At 46.2% G+C, this 16,699-nt stretch overlaps 1 protein-coding gene across 1 annotated transcript; it reads right to left on the reverse strand.

The window, feature by feature from the left end:
- Positions 1-10,116: 10,116 nt before the first annotated feature.
- Positions 10,117-15,383, reverse strand: LOC143773461 (uncharacterized). The gene is made up of 5 exons (XM_077260908.1): positions 15,300-15,383; positions 14,729-14,844; positions 14,441-14,587; positions 11,122-11,344; positions 10,117-10,146 (listed from the first exon to the last, which is right to left on the reverse strand). The coding sequence occupies exons 1-5, from the start codon at positions 15,381-15,383 to the stop codon at positions 10,117-10,119; spliced, it is 600 nt and encodes a 199-aa protein (XP_077117023.1).
- Positions 15,384-16,699: the final 1,316 nt, after the last annotated feature.

Consider the following 16,699-nt stretch of genomic DNA (forward strand, 5'->3'; position numbering starts at 1 on the left):
GTGGTGCCACTGATAACAGTGACAGCAGGTGCCACTAATGAGAGAGTAGTATCATCTGCCAGAGCCTGTGCTCCCTGTTAAAAAAAAAGTTAAATTACATACATATTCATTAATCACATAATACATACATATTCATATAGAAATAAAACACATTATACTCACTGCACACCAAATCCCCGATGCCCTCATCTCCTAGAAATAACGTAAAATAATAAACCAACATATACTCCCTATCCGCCATAGTCCAAGGTAATCCAGATTGTCCCAAAGTGATCTCACGTGTAGAACAGTCACATCGGGAGATGTGATCTCTCTACCCGACCGGCGATACACTTACAGAAGCTAATCGGCTCCAGTGCTGTCACTTACAGCACTGCTGTGTGGGAAAGCAGTACTGCCATAAAGTGAGAGCACCAGAAGGATGAAATCCAGTGAACTCTCACTGCAGCTCCATTATACACTGTGAGAGATGTTAGCTCCTGTCAGTGTGTCAACGGAGCCCGGGTAGAGCAGATACATCTCCCAATGTGACTGTTCTACGCATGAGATAGTCGTGGGACAGTCGGTAAATGGACTACAGAGGACAGAGTATTATATGTTGGTTTATTAATTTATTTTTGTTGCAGAAAATCGAGGGAGTCAGGGATTAGGCGATGCAGTAAGTATGGTTAATTATGATTAACCCCTTCACCCCCGGAGCTTTTTCCGTTTTTCGCTCCCCTCCTTCCCAGAGCCATAACTTTTTTATTTTTCCGTCAATATGGCCAAGTGAGGGCTTATTTTTTGCGGGACGAGATGTACTTTTGAACGATACCATTGGTTTTACCATGCCATGTAACATAAAACGGGAAGAAAATTCCAAGTGTGATGAAATTGCAAAAAAAGTGCAATTTCACACTTGTTTTTTGTTTGGCTTTTTTGCTAGGTTCACCAAATGCTAAAACTAACCTGCCATTATGATTCTCCAGGTCATTACAAGTTCATAGACACCTTACATGTCTAGGTTATTTTTTACCTAAGTGGTGAAAAAAAATTCCAAAATTTGCTAAAAAAAAAAAAAAAATTGTGCGATTTTCCAATACCCGTAGCGTCTCCACTTTTCATGATCTGGGGTCGAGTGAGGGCTTATTTTTTGCGTGCTGAGCTGGCATTTTTAATGATACCATTTTGGTGTAGATACATTCTTTTGATCGCCCGTCATTGCATTTTAATGCAATGTTGCGGTGACAAAAAAACGTAGTTTTGGCGTTTGATTTTTTTCTCGCTACGCCATTTAGCAGTCAGGTTAATCCTTTGTTTTTATTGATAGATCAGGCGATTCTGAACGCGGCGATACCAAATATGTGTATGTTTAATTTTTTTTAAATTGTTTTATTTTGATTGGGGCGAAAGGGGGGTGATTTGAACTTTTATATATTTTTTATTTTTTTATATTTTTAAACACTTTTTTTTCTTAATTTTGGCATGCTTCAGTAGCCTCCATAGGAGGCTAGAAGCATGCACTACATGATCGCCTCTGCTACATAGAGGTGAAATACAGATCACCTCTATGTAGCAGAAAGGCAGGTGTACTTTGAGCGCCGACCACAGGGTGGGGCCCAAAGCAATCGGCCATCAACAACCATAGAGGTCTCAAGGAGACCTCTGGTTGTTATGGCAATGCACCTCTGACCCCTGATCATGTGACGGGGGTCAGCGGTGCGAGCAGTTCTGGCCGTGCTGCCGGGAGCGCTAGTTAAATGCCGCTGTCAGCGCTTGACGGCGGCATTTAACTAGTTAATGGGCGCGGGCGGATCGCGATTCCGCTCGCGCTCATTGCGAGCACATGTCAGCTGTACAAAACAGCTGACATGTCGCGTCTTTAAGGTGGGCTCACCGCCGGAGCCCACCTTAAAGCAGGGGATCTGCCAGCTGACATACTATTCTGTCAGCTGGCAGAAAGGGGTTAATAAAGGACTTTATTCTGGCTTAGTCTTTATTGACCATATAACTATAGGATTAGTAATGGATAGGTGTCTTATAGATGCTTCTCTATTACTAAGCCATGGGCTTGATGTCACCGGACAGTACAACGGTGACATCAATCCTACAAATATTACCCCACTTGCCACCGCTACAGGGCAAGTGGGAAGAGAGAGGCTAAGTGCCAGAATTGGCACATCTATAAGATGTGCCAATTCTGGGGCAGCTGAGAGCTGATGTTTTTAGCCTGGGGTGGCCAATATTTATGAATATTAACATCAGCCCTTAGCCGTCGGCTTTCCCTCTCCTGGCTATGAAAATTATGCAGGAGCCCACACAATATTTTTAATGTTTTGAAAAATAAACAGATATTGTGCTTCATGCAGATTGTGTGTGTGTGTATGTGTGTCTTTACTTAACTCTTTATATACCATTTAATTAATGAGGGTATCTGGCTGACACCTGTTCATTACTAAACATCGGGCTTGGTATTACATACCTCTTGAAGCTCATCAAGAGAATGCCAAGAGTGTGCAAAGCAGTCATCAAAACAAAAGTTGGCTACTTTGAAGAACCTAGAATATAAGACATAATTTCAGATGTTTCACACTTTTTTTGTTAAGTATATAATTCCACATGTGTTAATTCATAGTTTTGATGCCTTCAGTGTGAATGTACAATTTTTCTCTTTGCCACGACAGCACCCACTTGAGAGAAGGGATCCGCCCCTAGGAACAGGAAACCCTATGGAGAGATAAAAGGGGCGGTCCTGCTCGCTTCCACAGTTGGTTTCCTGTTCCTACGGGAGACACATGGAGAGAAGAGGATGCCCAGCCTGGATGCCACTTGCGCAGTTTACCTTAAAGGGGACGGCAAGGGCTCCAGAGCTGGAAGCAGCGTGGGGGTCCTGTGGCAGCTTCCCCCCTCTGCTGGCAGGTACCGTGAGGCCAGGTCCGGGTAGTCGCCTGGCTCACGGAGATCCATCCAGCTGACCTGCGGGGACTAAAAGCGCTGGGGTAAGGTGATCCTGCGATGCCATCTTCGGTGGTGTGCAGGCAGCGTGTGGTCCAGTATATTGTCCCCCGGAAGCATTGCCGCAAACTTCCGGGGTGATACAGGAGGAGGACGGCGCCTGCGCTAACGCTGGTGGGTGCGCAGGTGCATACAGCATGGCCGTGACCCGGAAGTAGCGGTCACTTCCGGGTGTGGCAGGAAGAAGATGGCGGCCCCCATTACAAAAGGATGCCGGCGCTGATACTCCTGCGTCCATCATGGCATCTCCCCAGGTACCGGCGATGGCTTCATCTGAGGTCACCGCTATTACGCCTGGTAGCCGGACAAGTAGCAGTCGCAGATCTTCTTCAAAGAGCACCAGGGATAAGAGGTCAGACCGATCGGCTCCTCCATCTGTGCCTCCGTCTCCTCCTCATCAGCTGGTACTGTAACAACAGCTTCACTGGGGTGAGTGTGTATCTACCCTATTAGGCTGTTTATACTTCCCTCTTGTCTATATTCCCTAGGCAAAAAGAACAGGGAAAACCAAACACAAGCAATGTGCTTTATGTTCTCAGCTGCTCCCGGATAGTTATTTAAAGAAGCTGTGCCAGTCATGCATCGAATCCACCTTACGTGAGGAATCTTCAGTAAGGTCGGAGGATATAAGAAATATGATAAGAGAAGAATTACGGGCCTTTCGAAGCTCAGAGGGTATTCCTGAGGGTAGGAAAAAATATAATTCTCCCAGGTCTGAACAGTCTTCTGATTTTGAAGATAAAGATTCGGATGGTTCCCAAGAGATTATTTCCTCAGATGGCGAGCAGGATACATGCTTCCCCACAGACAGTATTGATAATTTAATCAAATCAGTTTGTAACACCATGGGCATTGAAGATACTAAAACTCCTAAAACACCACAGGACGTGATGTTTGCTGGCCTGTCAGAAAAGATAAGACCTTCTTTTCCAGTAATTCCAGTAATAAAACATTTGGTGAAAAAAGAATGGGAAAGCCAGGGACAAAGAGGGTTGCCGTCTTCGTCAAAAAGACGCTATCCCTTTAATGATGAAGATTTCTCCACATGGTCAAAAGCCCCGAAGGTAGATGCGGCAGTAACATCCACGTCTAGGAAATCTTTACTGCCCGTAGAAGATTCGGGTTCTTTGCAAGACCCGCTTGACCGAAAAGCTGATTCCCTTTTAAAAAGAGCATGGAAATCCTGTACAGGAGCTTTCAGACCGGCTATATCAGCTACATGCACGGCTAGGTCCATGCTAGTCTGGTTGAATGATTTAGAAGAAGGATTGAAAGGTGGCCTTTCCCAGGATAAACTTATTTCTTCCATACCATTGATCAGAGGAGCTACAGCCTTTTTGACGGATTCTTCAGCTGATTCCATACGGTTAGCGGCTAAAAATCGGCAGGTCGGACTAACGCGGCTCGCCGGGCTTTGTGGCTAAAGGTGTGGAAAGGAGATCCCCAAACGAAGTCTAAATTATGTGGTCTTCCATGCCAGGGTGAGTACCTATTTGGTACTAAGTTAGATGAAATAATAACTAAAGCGGGTGAGAGAAAGAAGGGGTTCCCCAATAATAATTATCTTCCATCCTATAGGAGAGCGTTCCGAAAGCCCATATTTAATAGAAGGAAGGACTATAAAAACCAAGACCGCTGGGCTAATAGAGACTTCAAACAAAAAGGAGCCTTTTTCGGAAAGCGCCTATTTAAAGCTGAGGATAAACCCCGTTAGGACAGATCTACCCGTTTGTGGTAGGTTGTCTTTCTTCTCTACACAATGGCTGGCAATGACTTCCAATCCTTGGGCAACTAACCTTATAACTACGGGTCTAAAATTAAAATTTGCCCGAGTCCCTCCGGACTCATTCTTATTGACTTCCTTAAGGTCTCAATCACAACAAGAGGCCTTAGAGCAGGAAATAATTAATCTCCTGTCCAAAGGGGTATTAGTGGAAGTCCCTTTTCATCAAAAAGGAAGGGGTTTTTATTCCCCTCTATTTTTTATTCCGAAACCAGACGGATCATTCAGAACAATAATTAACCTTAAGAGACTAAACATCTTCTTAGAGAATCAAACTTTTAAAATGGAGTCTATACGGTCAACTATAAAACTTCTGTTCCCCCATTGCTTTATGACAGTACTTGACCTTAAGGCCATGTGCACACGTTCAGGTTTTTTCGCATTTTTTTCGCTATAAAATCGCGATAAAAACGTAAAAAAAACGCTTACATATAGTTCCTAATCGTTTCTATGGATTCCGCAAAAATAGTGCAAACGTTGCGTTTTTTTCCGCGAAAAAAACGATTCGCGGAAAAAAAAGCAACATGTTCATTAATTTTGTGGAATCGCTGATTTCTTGCACACATAGCCTTGCATTGAAACGCTAGAAATCCGCAAACATATAAAAAAATGCGGATTTCTAGCGTTATTTTTGCGGTAAAACAGGAAGTGACAACACAATGTCCATCCCATAATGGCCATCCCATCATGCCATGCATGCATATCCCATAAAATCCAGGAAGCGGAAACTCCCACATTCCCGTCTTCCAGCTTATAGCTGCCGGCATGGAGTGCTACGATCGCATGAGCCTGGATGTGGTGCAGATGATAAGTGTGGTAAGAGTGTGTGTGTCTGTGTATATATGTGTGTGTGTCTGTGTATATATGTGTGTGTGCGTGTGTTCGGACATCGGCCGATGAGACTACACCCATCGGCCTTTGTCTGTTCCCTCCAAGTCGTTGCAGCAGGCTCAGCTCGATGGGAGCAGTATTTCCCATCGAACTGTCCCTGCTGTTATGTACGTCCCTGAAATGTTGTTGTGGCCCCCTCATCCTAAATTTCCTAGTAAAATGTAACCAAATTTCCCCCACAAAATGTCCCCTTATTAAAAACAATGGTGGCCAGTGTTTACATTGGTGGCCAGTGTTTACATTGGTGGCCAGTGTTTACATTGGTGGCCAGTGGTAAAAATCACTAAATTAAATTATCCCCCTGTCGTGTCCCTATTTTTTAATAGTCCATTAAATTCATTTTCATTGGTGGCCAGTGGTTACCTGTGGAAATAAATTATATATACCTGTCCCCGCCGATCGCCACCTAAAATAAATAAAAAAAACAAACCCGTACTCACCTAAACGCCCAATTCCACGAATCCCTCGTCAGAAAAAAAGTAAAAAAACAAACCACAAAGTATACCTACCCTCCGCAGCATCCAATTAAACGAGTGTCCCATGAGGATCTTGAGTTTAGAGCAGCCGCATAACATGCGGCTGCTCTAAACCGCGGCCGCCGATACAATGAACGGGATCGTAAAGCGATCCCGTTCACTGTTCACTGTATACCGAGTTCTCCCGAAGGCAGCTCGCGCTGTTCGGGTGAACTCGTTCGGTACTCACTGCGGCTGCGCGGACTCTCCGGCTGACCGGAGATGAACTCTGGAGCGTGGGAAATTTTTTCTCATGCTATCTGTTCATCTCCGTTCAGCCGCTGAGGCTGCGCAGAGATGAAATATGTCATGTGCAGTTATGTTTACAAGGGAACAGGTGCATTAGCACCGGTTCCTTTGTAAATCAATTTTTTTTTTTTTACCCTTGGATTACCAGTTTAATAAAATGTGGTCAAAAACTGGGTGTCTTTATTTCATTAAAATTTTGAAATCATTTGTCTGTCTTTATTAACCCTTTTCATGTGCAAGGGTTAACAATGGATAGGTGTCATAATTGACGCCTCTCCATTATTAATCTGGCTTAATGTCACCTTACAATAGCAAGGTGGCATTAACCCTTCATTACCCCATATCCCACCGCTACAGGGAGTGGGAAGAGAGTGGCCAAGTGCCAGAATAGGCGCATCTTCCAGATGTGCCTTTTCTGGGGTGGCTGGGGGCAGATGTTTTTAGCCACGGGGGGCCAATAACCATGGACCCTCTCCTGGCTATTAATATCTGCCCTCAGTCACTGGCTTTACCATTCTGGCGGAGAAAATTGCGTGGGAGCCCACGCCATTTTTTCCTGTGATTTAACCCTTTAATAGCTTTAGCGCCCAAATATGTCCCCCTCCAAAAAAATGACATGGTTTACTGTATGTTAGGCTACGTTCACATTTGCGGTCCTCGCCGCAGCGTCGGGCGCCACAGCGGCACCGCATGCATCATGCGCCCCTATATTTAACATGGGGGCGCATGGACATGCGTTGTGCTGCGTTTTGCGCCGCATGGCCGCAAGCGTTGGACGCAAGAAACGCTTCTAGTTGAATTTTTTTTGCGTCCAACTTTCGGCCAAAAAGGACGCATGCGGCGCAAAACGCAGCGTTTTAGCGTGCGTTTTGCCGCGTTTTAGTTTGCGTTGTGCGCTGCGGCGCCGACGCTGCGGCGCACAACGCATATGTGAACGTAGCCTTATTCCATATAAGAGAAGAGAGGAGATATAAAAAACCGGGAATTTAATTACAGGCCTTTCTGCAATCTAGCGCTGTATGTAATAGTGAAATATATATATATATATATATATATATATATATATATATATATATGTATATATATATATACGCACACACACACACACACTAGATGGTGGCCCGATATACGTGGTATGTCGCCCAGCCCACATAGTATATCGCGCAGGCCACATAGTATATAGCACTGCCCATGTACTATATATCCCTGCCACTTATATAGCTCAGCCCATGTAGTATATTGCCCAGCCACGTATATAGCACATCCCATGTAGTATATTGCCCAGCCACTTATTTTGCACATCCCATGTAGTATATAGCACAGGCCACGTAGTATATTGCCCAGCCACGTATATAGCACAGCCCATGTTTATTGCCCAGCCCATGTAGTATATTGCCCAGCCACGTATATAGCACAGCCCATGTAGTATATTGCCCACCAACGTATATAGCACATCCCATGTAGTATATTGCCCAGCCACTTATTTAGCACATCCCATGTAGTATATAGCACAGGCCACGTAGTATATTGCCCAGCCACGTATATAGCACAGCCCATGTTTATTGCCCAGCCCATGTAGTATATTTCCCAGCCACGTATATAGCACAGCCCATGTAGTATATTGCCCAGCCACGTATATAGCACATCCCATGTAGTATATTGCCCAGCCACTTATTTAGCACATCCCATGTAGTATATAGCACAGGCCACGTAGTATATTGCCCAGCCACGTATATAGCACATCCCATGTAGTGTATTGCCCAGACACTTATTTAGCACATCCCATGTAGTATATAGCACAGGCCACGTAGTATATTGCCCAGCCACGTATATAGCACATCCCATGTAGTATATTGCCCAGCCACTTATTTAGCACATCCCATGTAGTATATAGCACAGGCCACGTAGTATATTGCCCAGCCACGTATATAGCACATCCCATGTAGTATATTGCCCAGCCACTTATATTGCACAGCCCATGTAGTATATAGCACAGGCCATGTAGTATATAGCCCAGCCACGTAGTAGCAGGGAGAAAAATTTTGTGCGTAACGACCCAAGAAACCTTCACTTACATGTATTTTCTTGCACACGGTCTTTGTGCAACTGTAGATAACCGTATATTTCTGTTCTTTCACTGTAAATTTTAATACAAATTTTCCCTTGTAATCTGTTATTTTTCAGATTGAAAAACACCCGGAGGTCTGGGACCGGTCACATGAGAATTACAAGGGGGCAAAGCGTGATGCCTGGCCCAAGATTGTAACAACTCTATTTCCTGAGTGGCCAAATCTATCTAAACAGTGGCAAACAACAATTTGTAAGTATTGATTTCTTAAATTTTTTGGAAAAAGTAAGGAAATGGGATTAGTAATATTTTATATTTAAATTCTTTCATTTCAGTGGGCGATGTGAGGAAGAGGTGGCCGTCAGTGACAGATCGATTCATGAAGTCCCTCAAGACTCCGAGTGGCAGCTCGCCGCCAAGGAAGCGGGTGCCATATGCAGACCAGCTGCAGTTTATATTGGGAAGCCGGAGTTTGAGGAGGTAGTTTATATATAAAAATTGTTTAGCTTGACATAATGATTGAAAATATTATTTTTTTAACATTGTTTTTTTTCTTTGGTCTGCAGAACTGAAAGCAACGTGTGTGCCCAAACCGGACCTAGGTGACTCCACGGAGGACAATATTGGAGAGGAAGTAGAAGAATGCAGGATGGGCAGCCAAGCTTCTCCGGGGGACATGTCTTTGTCCGGAAGGTCACAAGAGGTTACCGATACCTTTGGAGAACGTGACATAGCACCTCGTGCGGGAGAAGTTTTGGACTCTAACACTGCTTCTACTTCCTCGGACGCTGCAGCCAACTCTGGTGGTGGTGTGTCGAGGCACATGGGGATGGGGGCTGCTTCTGCCCGTCCCGTGGCTTTGAGAAGGGCGGCACTAAAGAAGTCTAAACAAGCTCAAGTAATTGAAAACTTAACAAGCCGTACGCTCAATCTGCTAGACAATTCGGCAAAGCAGGATGAGCAAGACAAATTTGGGTCACTTTTGGCAGACCGCCTTAGAACACTGCCACGGGACAAGCAGCAAATGTACATGACAGCAGCCAATTGTCTGTTAACGGCAATTGATGGGACATCCACCCTACCCCCAGCCCAACAAATTATGATGGGTATTTTTAATATTTTTAATAACCCCATTGTGCCTCCACCACCACCACCAGCAGCCGCACCGCAGCGTTATGGGCAGGCCGCTACATACAGGGCCGACCACGTAGAGGCCTACAGTTATGGCCATACACATGGACCTACAGCAACTGGCCATCGTACCAGTACACCCAATTCCAGTCTCTCCTCCCAACATGACTCATTTACGGGTTATGGATACCACCCGGAATATCACAATTTTTGAGATTTGATGTCTCCTCCTTTTTGAGTAGAGATGGGAGTGTAGACAATGTTTTACTGTGATGAGAGTTCTAGCCCAAATGTGAATAAGTTATTTACGGTTTTTCCAAAAAAATCTAAGTTTATTGTAAAAAATTTATTGTTATTGATTTTTGGATATTACTTCAGCTAATGTATCTTCCTTTGATAATGTTCACAACATTTTCTGTTATGTAATAAAATTATTTTTTAATGTAATAAAAAAAGTTTTGTTATACTACTCTGAGTTGGAATGATTACCAAATGTGAAGACCGGATAATGTGATCTGATGAAGCAACATTAACAAAAAAAAACAAACATGGAAACGATAATTATTCAAATAGTAATTTTTTTTATTTATTAACGATTATTTGCTTTCATATTGATGATTAAAAAGGGTCCTTGGTAGCTAGGAAATAGTCTTCGCTAGATAGGGATTAGGCCTCGCATTTTCTCCGTTGTTATCATCTCTGCCATACACACTGGTTCCTTTTTTTGTATGGGTTTGGCCATCATATGTTCTCTGCTGTTATCGCTGACGTCCAGGCTTGGGCCTTGATTCGGTTTAGGCATCCGATCTTCTCTGCAGTTCAGGCTGCTCAACACCGGCACAAGAGTATTGCCAGTGCACGGCACCTTCAGGACTCATGAAGTAGTCTGCGAAGGTTTCTCTCACACGCACACCCGAGTTACATTGCCTTCCTTGACCAAAGTTGTCCACTGCAACTAATTCTGACACCTGTGGCTCCTCAACTACCTCTGTGCTGTATTCCCAAGCATAGTTGTGGAGCACACAGCATGCCTTTATCACAGTGTCCACGGTCTCCGGATCTAGCTGGATGGCAGTGTGAAAGATCCTCCACCGACTACACATGATCCCGAAGGTACATTCCACATATCTTCGTGCACGGCACAGCCTGTAATTGAAAATCCTACGCCGATCATCCAGTGCTCTTCGTGGGTATGGGCGCAGCAGGTTGGGCTTTAAGGGAAATGCCTCATCCGATACCATCACAAAGGGCACTGGATGTGTGGAACCCGGCAAAGGTCTTGGGGCTGGGAGCGTGCCGCCATCTTGAAGAATTTGAAGTCCAATCTGTGATGACTGCAGCACCCGAGAGTCCCCAGAACTGCCATAAGCACCGACGTCGATGGCAACAAACTTGTAATGTGCGTCAGCCACCGCCATCAGGACCACAGAAAAATACTTCTTATAATTAAAGAAGCTTGATCCTGATCGTGGTGGCTGCTGAACCCTTACATGTTTGCCATTAAAAGCACCTACGCAGTTGGGGAAATTGGCCACAGTTTGAAAACCAGCTGCAACCTGCAGCCAAGTCTCCTCGGTTGGGCAAGGCATCACGATGGGCTGCAACGTCTGCCAGATGACGGTACATGTGCACCGTACAATTTGCGAGATGGTGGATTTGCCTAGCCTAAATTGGAGGTGCAGGGATGTGTAGCTCTCTCCTGTAGCTAAAAACCTGATGAGAGAAAAAAAAAATTCTTTAGAATAACTAATAATGGGGGCACTCGCAGCATTACGGCAGCATTATGGGTGAACTGGCAGCATTGCGGCAGCATTATGGGGGCACTCACTGCATTACGGCAGCATTATGGGTGAACTGGCAGCATTATGGCAGCATAATGGGGGCACTCGCAGCATTGCGGCAGCACTATGGGGGAACTGGCAGCATTGCGGCAGCATTATGGGGGCACTCACTGCATTACGGCAGCATTATGGGTGAACTGGCAGCATTGTGGCAGCATAATGGGGGCACTCACTGCATTACGGCAGCATTATGGGTGAACTGGCAGAATTATGGCAGCATAATGGGGGCACTCGCAGCATTGCGGCAGCACTATGGGGGAACTGGCAGCATTGCGGCAGCATTATGGGGGCACTCACTGCATTACGGCAGCATTATGGGTGAACTGGCAGCATTGCGGCAGCATTATGGGGGCACTCACTGCATTACGGCAGCATTATGGGTGATCTGGCAGAATTATGGCAGCATAATGGGGGCACTTGCAGCATTGTGGCAGCACTATGGGGGAACTGGCAGCATTGCGGCAGCATTATGGGGGCACTCACTGCATTACGGCAGCATTATGGGTGAACTGGCAGCATTGCGGCAGCATTATGGGGGCACTCACTGCATTACGGCAGCATTATGGGTGATCTGGCAGAATTATGGCAGCATAATGGGGGCACTCGCAGCATTGCGGCAGCACTATGGGGGAACTGGCAGCATTGCGGCTGCACTATGGGGGAACTGGCAGCATTGTGGCTGCACTATGGGGGAACTGGCAGCATTGTGGCAGCATAATGGGGACACTCGCAGCATTGCGGCAGCAGTATGGGGGAACTGGCAGCATTGCGGCTGCACTATGGGGGAACTGGCAGCATTGTGGCAGCATAATGGGGGCACTCACTGCATTACGGCAGCATTATGGGTGAACTGGCAGCATTATGGCAGCATAATGGGGGCACTCGCAGCATTGCGGCAGCACTATGGGGGAACTGGCAGCATTGCGGCAGCATTATGGGGGCACTCACTGCATTACGGCAGCATTATGGGTGAACTGGCAGCATTGCGGCAGCATTATGGGGGCACTCACTGCATTACGGCAGCATTATGGGTGATCTGGCAGAATTATGGCAGCATAATGGGGGCACTTGCAGCATTGTGGCAGCACTATGGGGGAACTGGCAGCATTGCGGCAGCATTATGGGGGCACTCACTGCATTACGGCAGCATTATGGGTGAACTGGCAGCATTGTGGCAGCATAATGGGGGCACTCACTGCATTACGGCAGCATTATGGGTGAACTGGCAGAATTATGGCAGCATAATGGGGGCACTCGCAGCATTGCGGCAGCACTATGGGGGAACTGGCAGCATTGCGGCAGCATTATGGGGGCACTCACTGCATTACGGCAGCATTATGGGTGAACTGGCAGCATTGCGGCAGCATTATGGGGGCACTCACTGCATTACGGCAGCATTATGGGTGATCTGGCAGAATTATGGCAGCATAATGGGGGCACTTGCAGCATTGTGGCAGCACTATGGGGGAACTGGCAGCATTGCGGCAGCATTATGGGGGCACTCACTGCATTACGGCAGCATTATGGGTGAACTGGCAGCATTGCGGCAGCATTATGGGGGCACTCACTGCATTACGGCAGCATTATGGGTGATCTGGCAGAATTATGGCAGCATAATGGGGGCACTCGCAGCATTGCGGCAGCACTATGGGGGAACTGGCAGCATTGCGGCTGCACTATGGGGGAACTGGCAGCATTGTGGCTGCACTATGGGGGAACTGGCAGCATTGTGGCAGCATAATGGGGACACTCGCAGCATTGCGGCAGCAGTATGGGGGAACTGGCAGCATTGCGGCTGCACTATGGGGGAACTGGCAGCATTGTGGCAGCATAATGGGGGCACTCACTGCATTACGGCAGCATTATGGGTGAACTGGCAGCATTATGGCAGCATAATGGGGGCACTCGCAGCATTGCGGCAGCACTATGGGGGAACTGGCAGCATTGCGGCTGCACTATGGGGGAACTGGCAGCATTGTGGCTGCACTATGGGGGAACTGGCAGCATTGTGGCAGCATAATGGGGGCACTCGCAGCATTGCGGCAGCATTATGGGGGAACTGGCAGCATTGCGGCTGCACTATGGGGGAACTGGCAGCATTGTGGCAGCATAATGGGGGCACTCACTGCATTACGGCAGCATTATGGGTGAACTGGCAGCATTGTGGCAGCATAATGGGGGCACTCACTGCATTACGGCAGCATTATGGGGGAACTGGCAGCATTGCGGCTGCACTATGGGGGAACTGGCAGCATTGCGGCAGCAATTATGGGGGCACTCACTGCATTACGGCAGCACTATGGGGGAACTGGCAGCATTGCGGCTGCATTATGGGGGCACTCACTGCATTACGGCAGCATTATGGGTGAACTGGCAGCATTGTGGCAGCATAATGGGGGCACTCACTGCATTACGGCAGCATTATGGGTGAACTGGCAGAATTATGGCAGCATAATGGGGGCACTCGCAGCATTGCGGCAGCACTATGGGGGAACTGGCAGCATTGCGGCAGCATTATGGGGGCACTCACTGCATTACGGCAGCATTATGGGTGAACTGGCAGCATTGTGGCAGCATAATGGGGGCACTCACTGCATTACGGCAGCATTATGGGTGAACTGGCAGCATTATGGCAGCATAATGGGGGCACTCGCAGCATTGCGGCAGCACTATGGGGGAACTGGCAGCATTGCGGCTGCACTATGGGGGAACTGGCAGCATTGTGGCTGCACTATGGGGGAACTGGCAGCATTGTGGCAGCATAATGGGGGCACTCGCAGCATTGCGGCAGCATTATGGGGGAACTGGCAGCATTGCGGCTGCACTATGGGGGAACTGGCAGCATTGTGGCAGCATAATGGGGGCACTCGCAGCATTATGGGGGCACTCGCACTATTGCGGCAGCATTAAGAGGGAAACTGGCAGCATTGTGTCAGCATTTAGGGGGGCACTCGCAGCAAGGCCTTACCGCAAGGTGATGAGCAGCCTTTCCTCTGCAGAGATTGCTCTTCGCATGACCGTATCTTCATAACTGAGGTATGGACCAAGAAGAATTAGAAGACGATCAAATGCCTCAATGGAAAGCCGGCAAAACTGAGTAAATTTATCTGGAAACCTGAAAATAAAAATAAAAAAAAGATTAAATAAAATCAAATAATTTTAAACACACATTTTAAACATAAAGTACGTTGTATATAGCAATAAAAAGTAAGAAATAAAATCAGCTGTCAATATACCATTTCTCCCTATATCTTACCTCCTTAAATCCCGGTAAAGAACATGGAAGTGTCCCTTTTCCTCCCGTTCCTGAATAATGGGATGAACCCACATCCTTTTTTGACGTCTGCTATTCCTTCTTCTCCGAGATTGCTCCTATGGGAGAATATAGAATGTATTATTACATGGAACTGTACAACGCATGGAAAACTGCTGCCAATCCGCAGCGTCATAAACTCGGCATCTCCGCAGCCTAAGGCTGGGTTAACATTGCGTTCCCCCAGTCCCTTAGCCGGATTTCGTTACACCGCTGCGTAACGCGATGAAACGTAGTCTGCTAGCGCCGTCATTGACTCCTATGTCGGACGCATCGCAAGCCATGTGCCGTCATTTGAGTGACGGTCGGACCCCGAGACTCGGACTGCAGCGTTGCCGTGTCTGTCACTGCTAGCGCTGATAGAGCTAGCAGATGCTCTATCGGCGCTAGCGATGTGCCAAAGTCAGCACTTGCGTTACAGCAGCCCGTAAACGTATGTGTTGAACGGGCTGCTGTACACAGTGTGAAACCAGCCTAATACGCAAAGTGTTCACATCTAATGACATTATCCTACCTGCTCGCTGTGGTGGTGCAGCAAAAGCAGTGCCGTATGCAACAGTAGCCGGTTCTGTTGTGGAGTAAGAAGATGGTGCGGCATGTTGAATCCAACAAGGAAGCAAAATGGAGAAGAGGGGTTGGACCAGGAAATGACCTCATGGGAGGTTTTTTTTTTAAAACCAACTTTATGTGTTCTAAAAAACGCACAAAAAACGCACAAAAAAACGCATCAAAAAACGCACAAAAAACGCACAAAAAACGCACAAAAAACGCACAAGGATTTCCTGGGAGTGGTGCCAGATTTTCCTCAGGAAAATCTCAGGAAAATTCTGCACAAATTCTGCACAAAATCCTGACGTGTGCACATACCCTCAAGATGCGTATTATCATCTACCAATCTTCATTGAACATCAGCAATATCTACGGGTGGCAGTTATGGTGAAAGGTCAAAAAAGACATTATCAATATACAGCAATGCCCTTTGGACTGTCGATAGCTCCTAGAGTCTTCACAAAATTAATGTCAGAAGTAATGTCATTTTTGAGGTTAAAAGACACCCTCATAATACCATATTTAGATGACGACAAAAAGAGAAATGATCCAGCTGGAGGTGGAGGCAGTTCAAACTTTGTGAGACTTTATTAGACAACTAAAGCGATAAATAGTTCTTCAAAATGAAAAATCTTTACATAGCAAACACCCGGCACACCAGTGAGGATCAACACATTTCAACTATGAAGTCTTACTCATGTTTGCTATGTAAAGATTTTTCATTTTGAAGAACTATTTATCGCTTTAGTTGTCTAATAAAGTCTCACAAAGTTTGAACTGCCTCCACCTCCAGCTGGATCATTTCTCTTTTTGTCTTCATTTGCTGTGGGCACTCACCCCGAACCGTGCGGGTGTTGGCAGGTCTGGGGATTTCATCTAAGACCGGTAAGCTGACTATATTCCTTTTTTTTTTTTTATATTTAGATGACCTTTTGATAGTTGGGAACTCCCCTTCTCAATGCCATCAACATTTATTTGATACAATTTCGTCCCTGCAGGAATTGGGGTGGTTAGTAAACTGGGAAAAATCCAGATTGTCCCCCACAACTCGACAAACATTTCTAGGATCTATTCTAGATTCTATAAATGAAATGTGCTTTCTTCCAGATTCTAAACAATTAGCAATTACAAACAAGGTACAATCGGTGATTAATAACCCCCTAATTTCCCTAAGAGAAGGTATGTCCCTTATTGGTTCTTTTACGTCATGTATTCCGGCTGTCCCATGGGCTCAATTCCATAGTAGGAAATTACAGTATACAATTCTACAAGAAGAAAGATTACAGGGCCGATTAGATAGTCGGTTATCCTTACCAACAGACGTGTTACAATCTCTTACTTGGTGGTTAGATCTGAATCATCTTA

The sequence above is a fragment of the Ranitomeya variabilis genome, chromosome 5, assembly GCF_051348905.1.
Source record: "Ranitomeya variabilis isolate aRanVar5 chromosome 5, aRanVar5.hap1, whole genome shotgun sequence".
Taxonomy (NCBI): Eukaryota; Metazoa; Chordata; class Amphibia; order Anura; family Dendrobatidae; genus Ranitomeya; species Ranitomeya variabilis.

What these genes read in the sequence shown, in the direction of transcription:
- LOC143773461 (XM_077260908.1), bottom strand. Translation starts at nt 15,383, where the DNA reads ATGCCGCACCATCTTCTTACTCCACAACAGAACCGGCTACTGTTGCAT. An exon ending in CTTTACCGGGATTTAAGGAG is followed by an intron (nt 14,588 to 14,728) that starts GTAAGATATAGG and finishes TTTTATTTTCAG; the next exon opens with GTTTCCAGATAAATTTACTC. An exon ending in AGGCTGCTCATCACCTTGCG is followed by an intron (nt 11,345 to 14,440) that starts GTAAGGCCTTGC and finishes TTCTCTCATCAG; the next exon opens with GTTTTTAGCTACAGGAGAGA.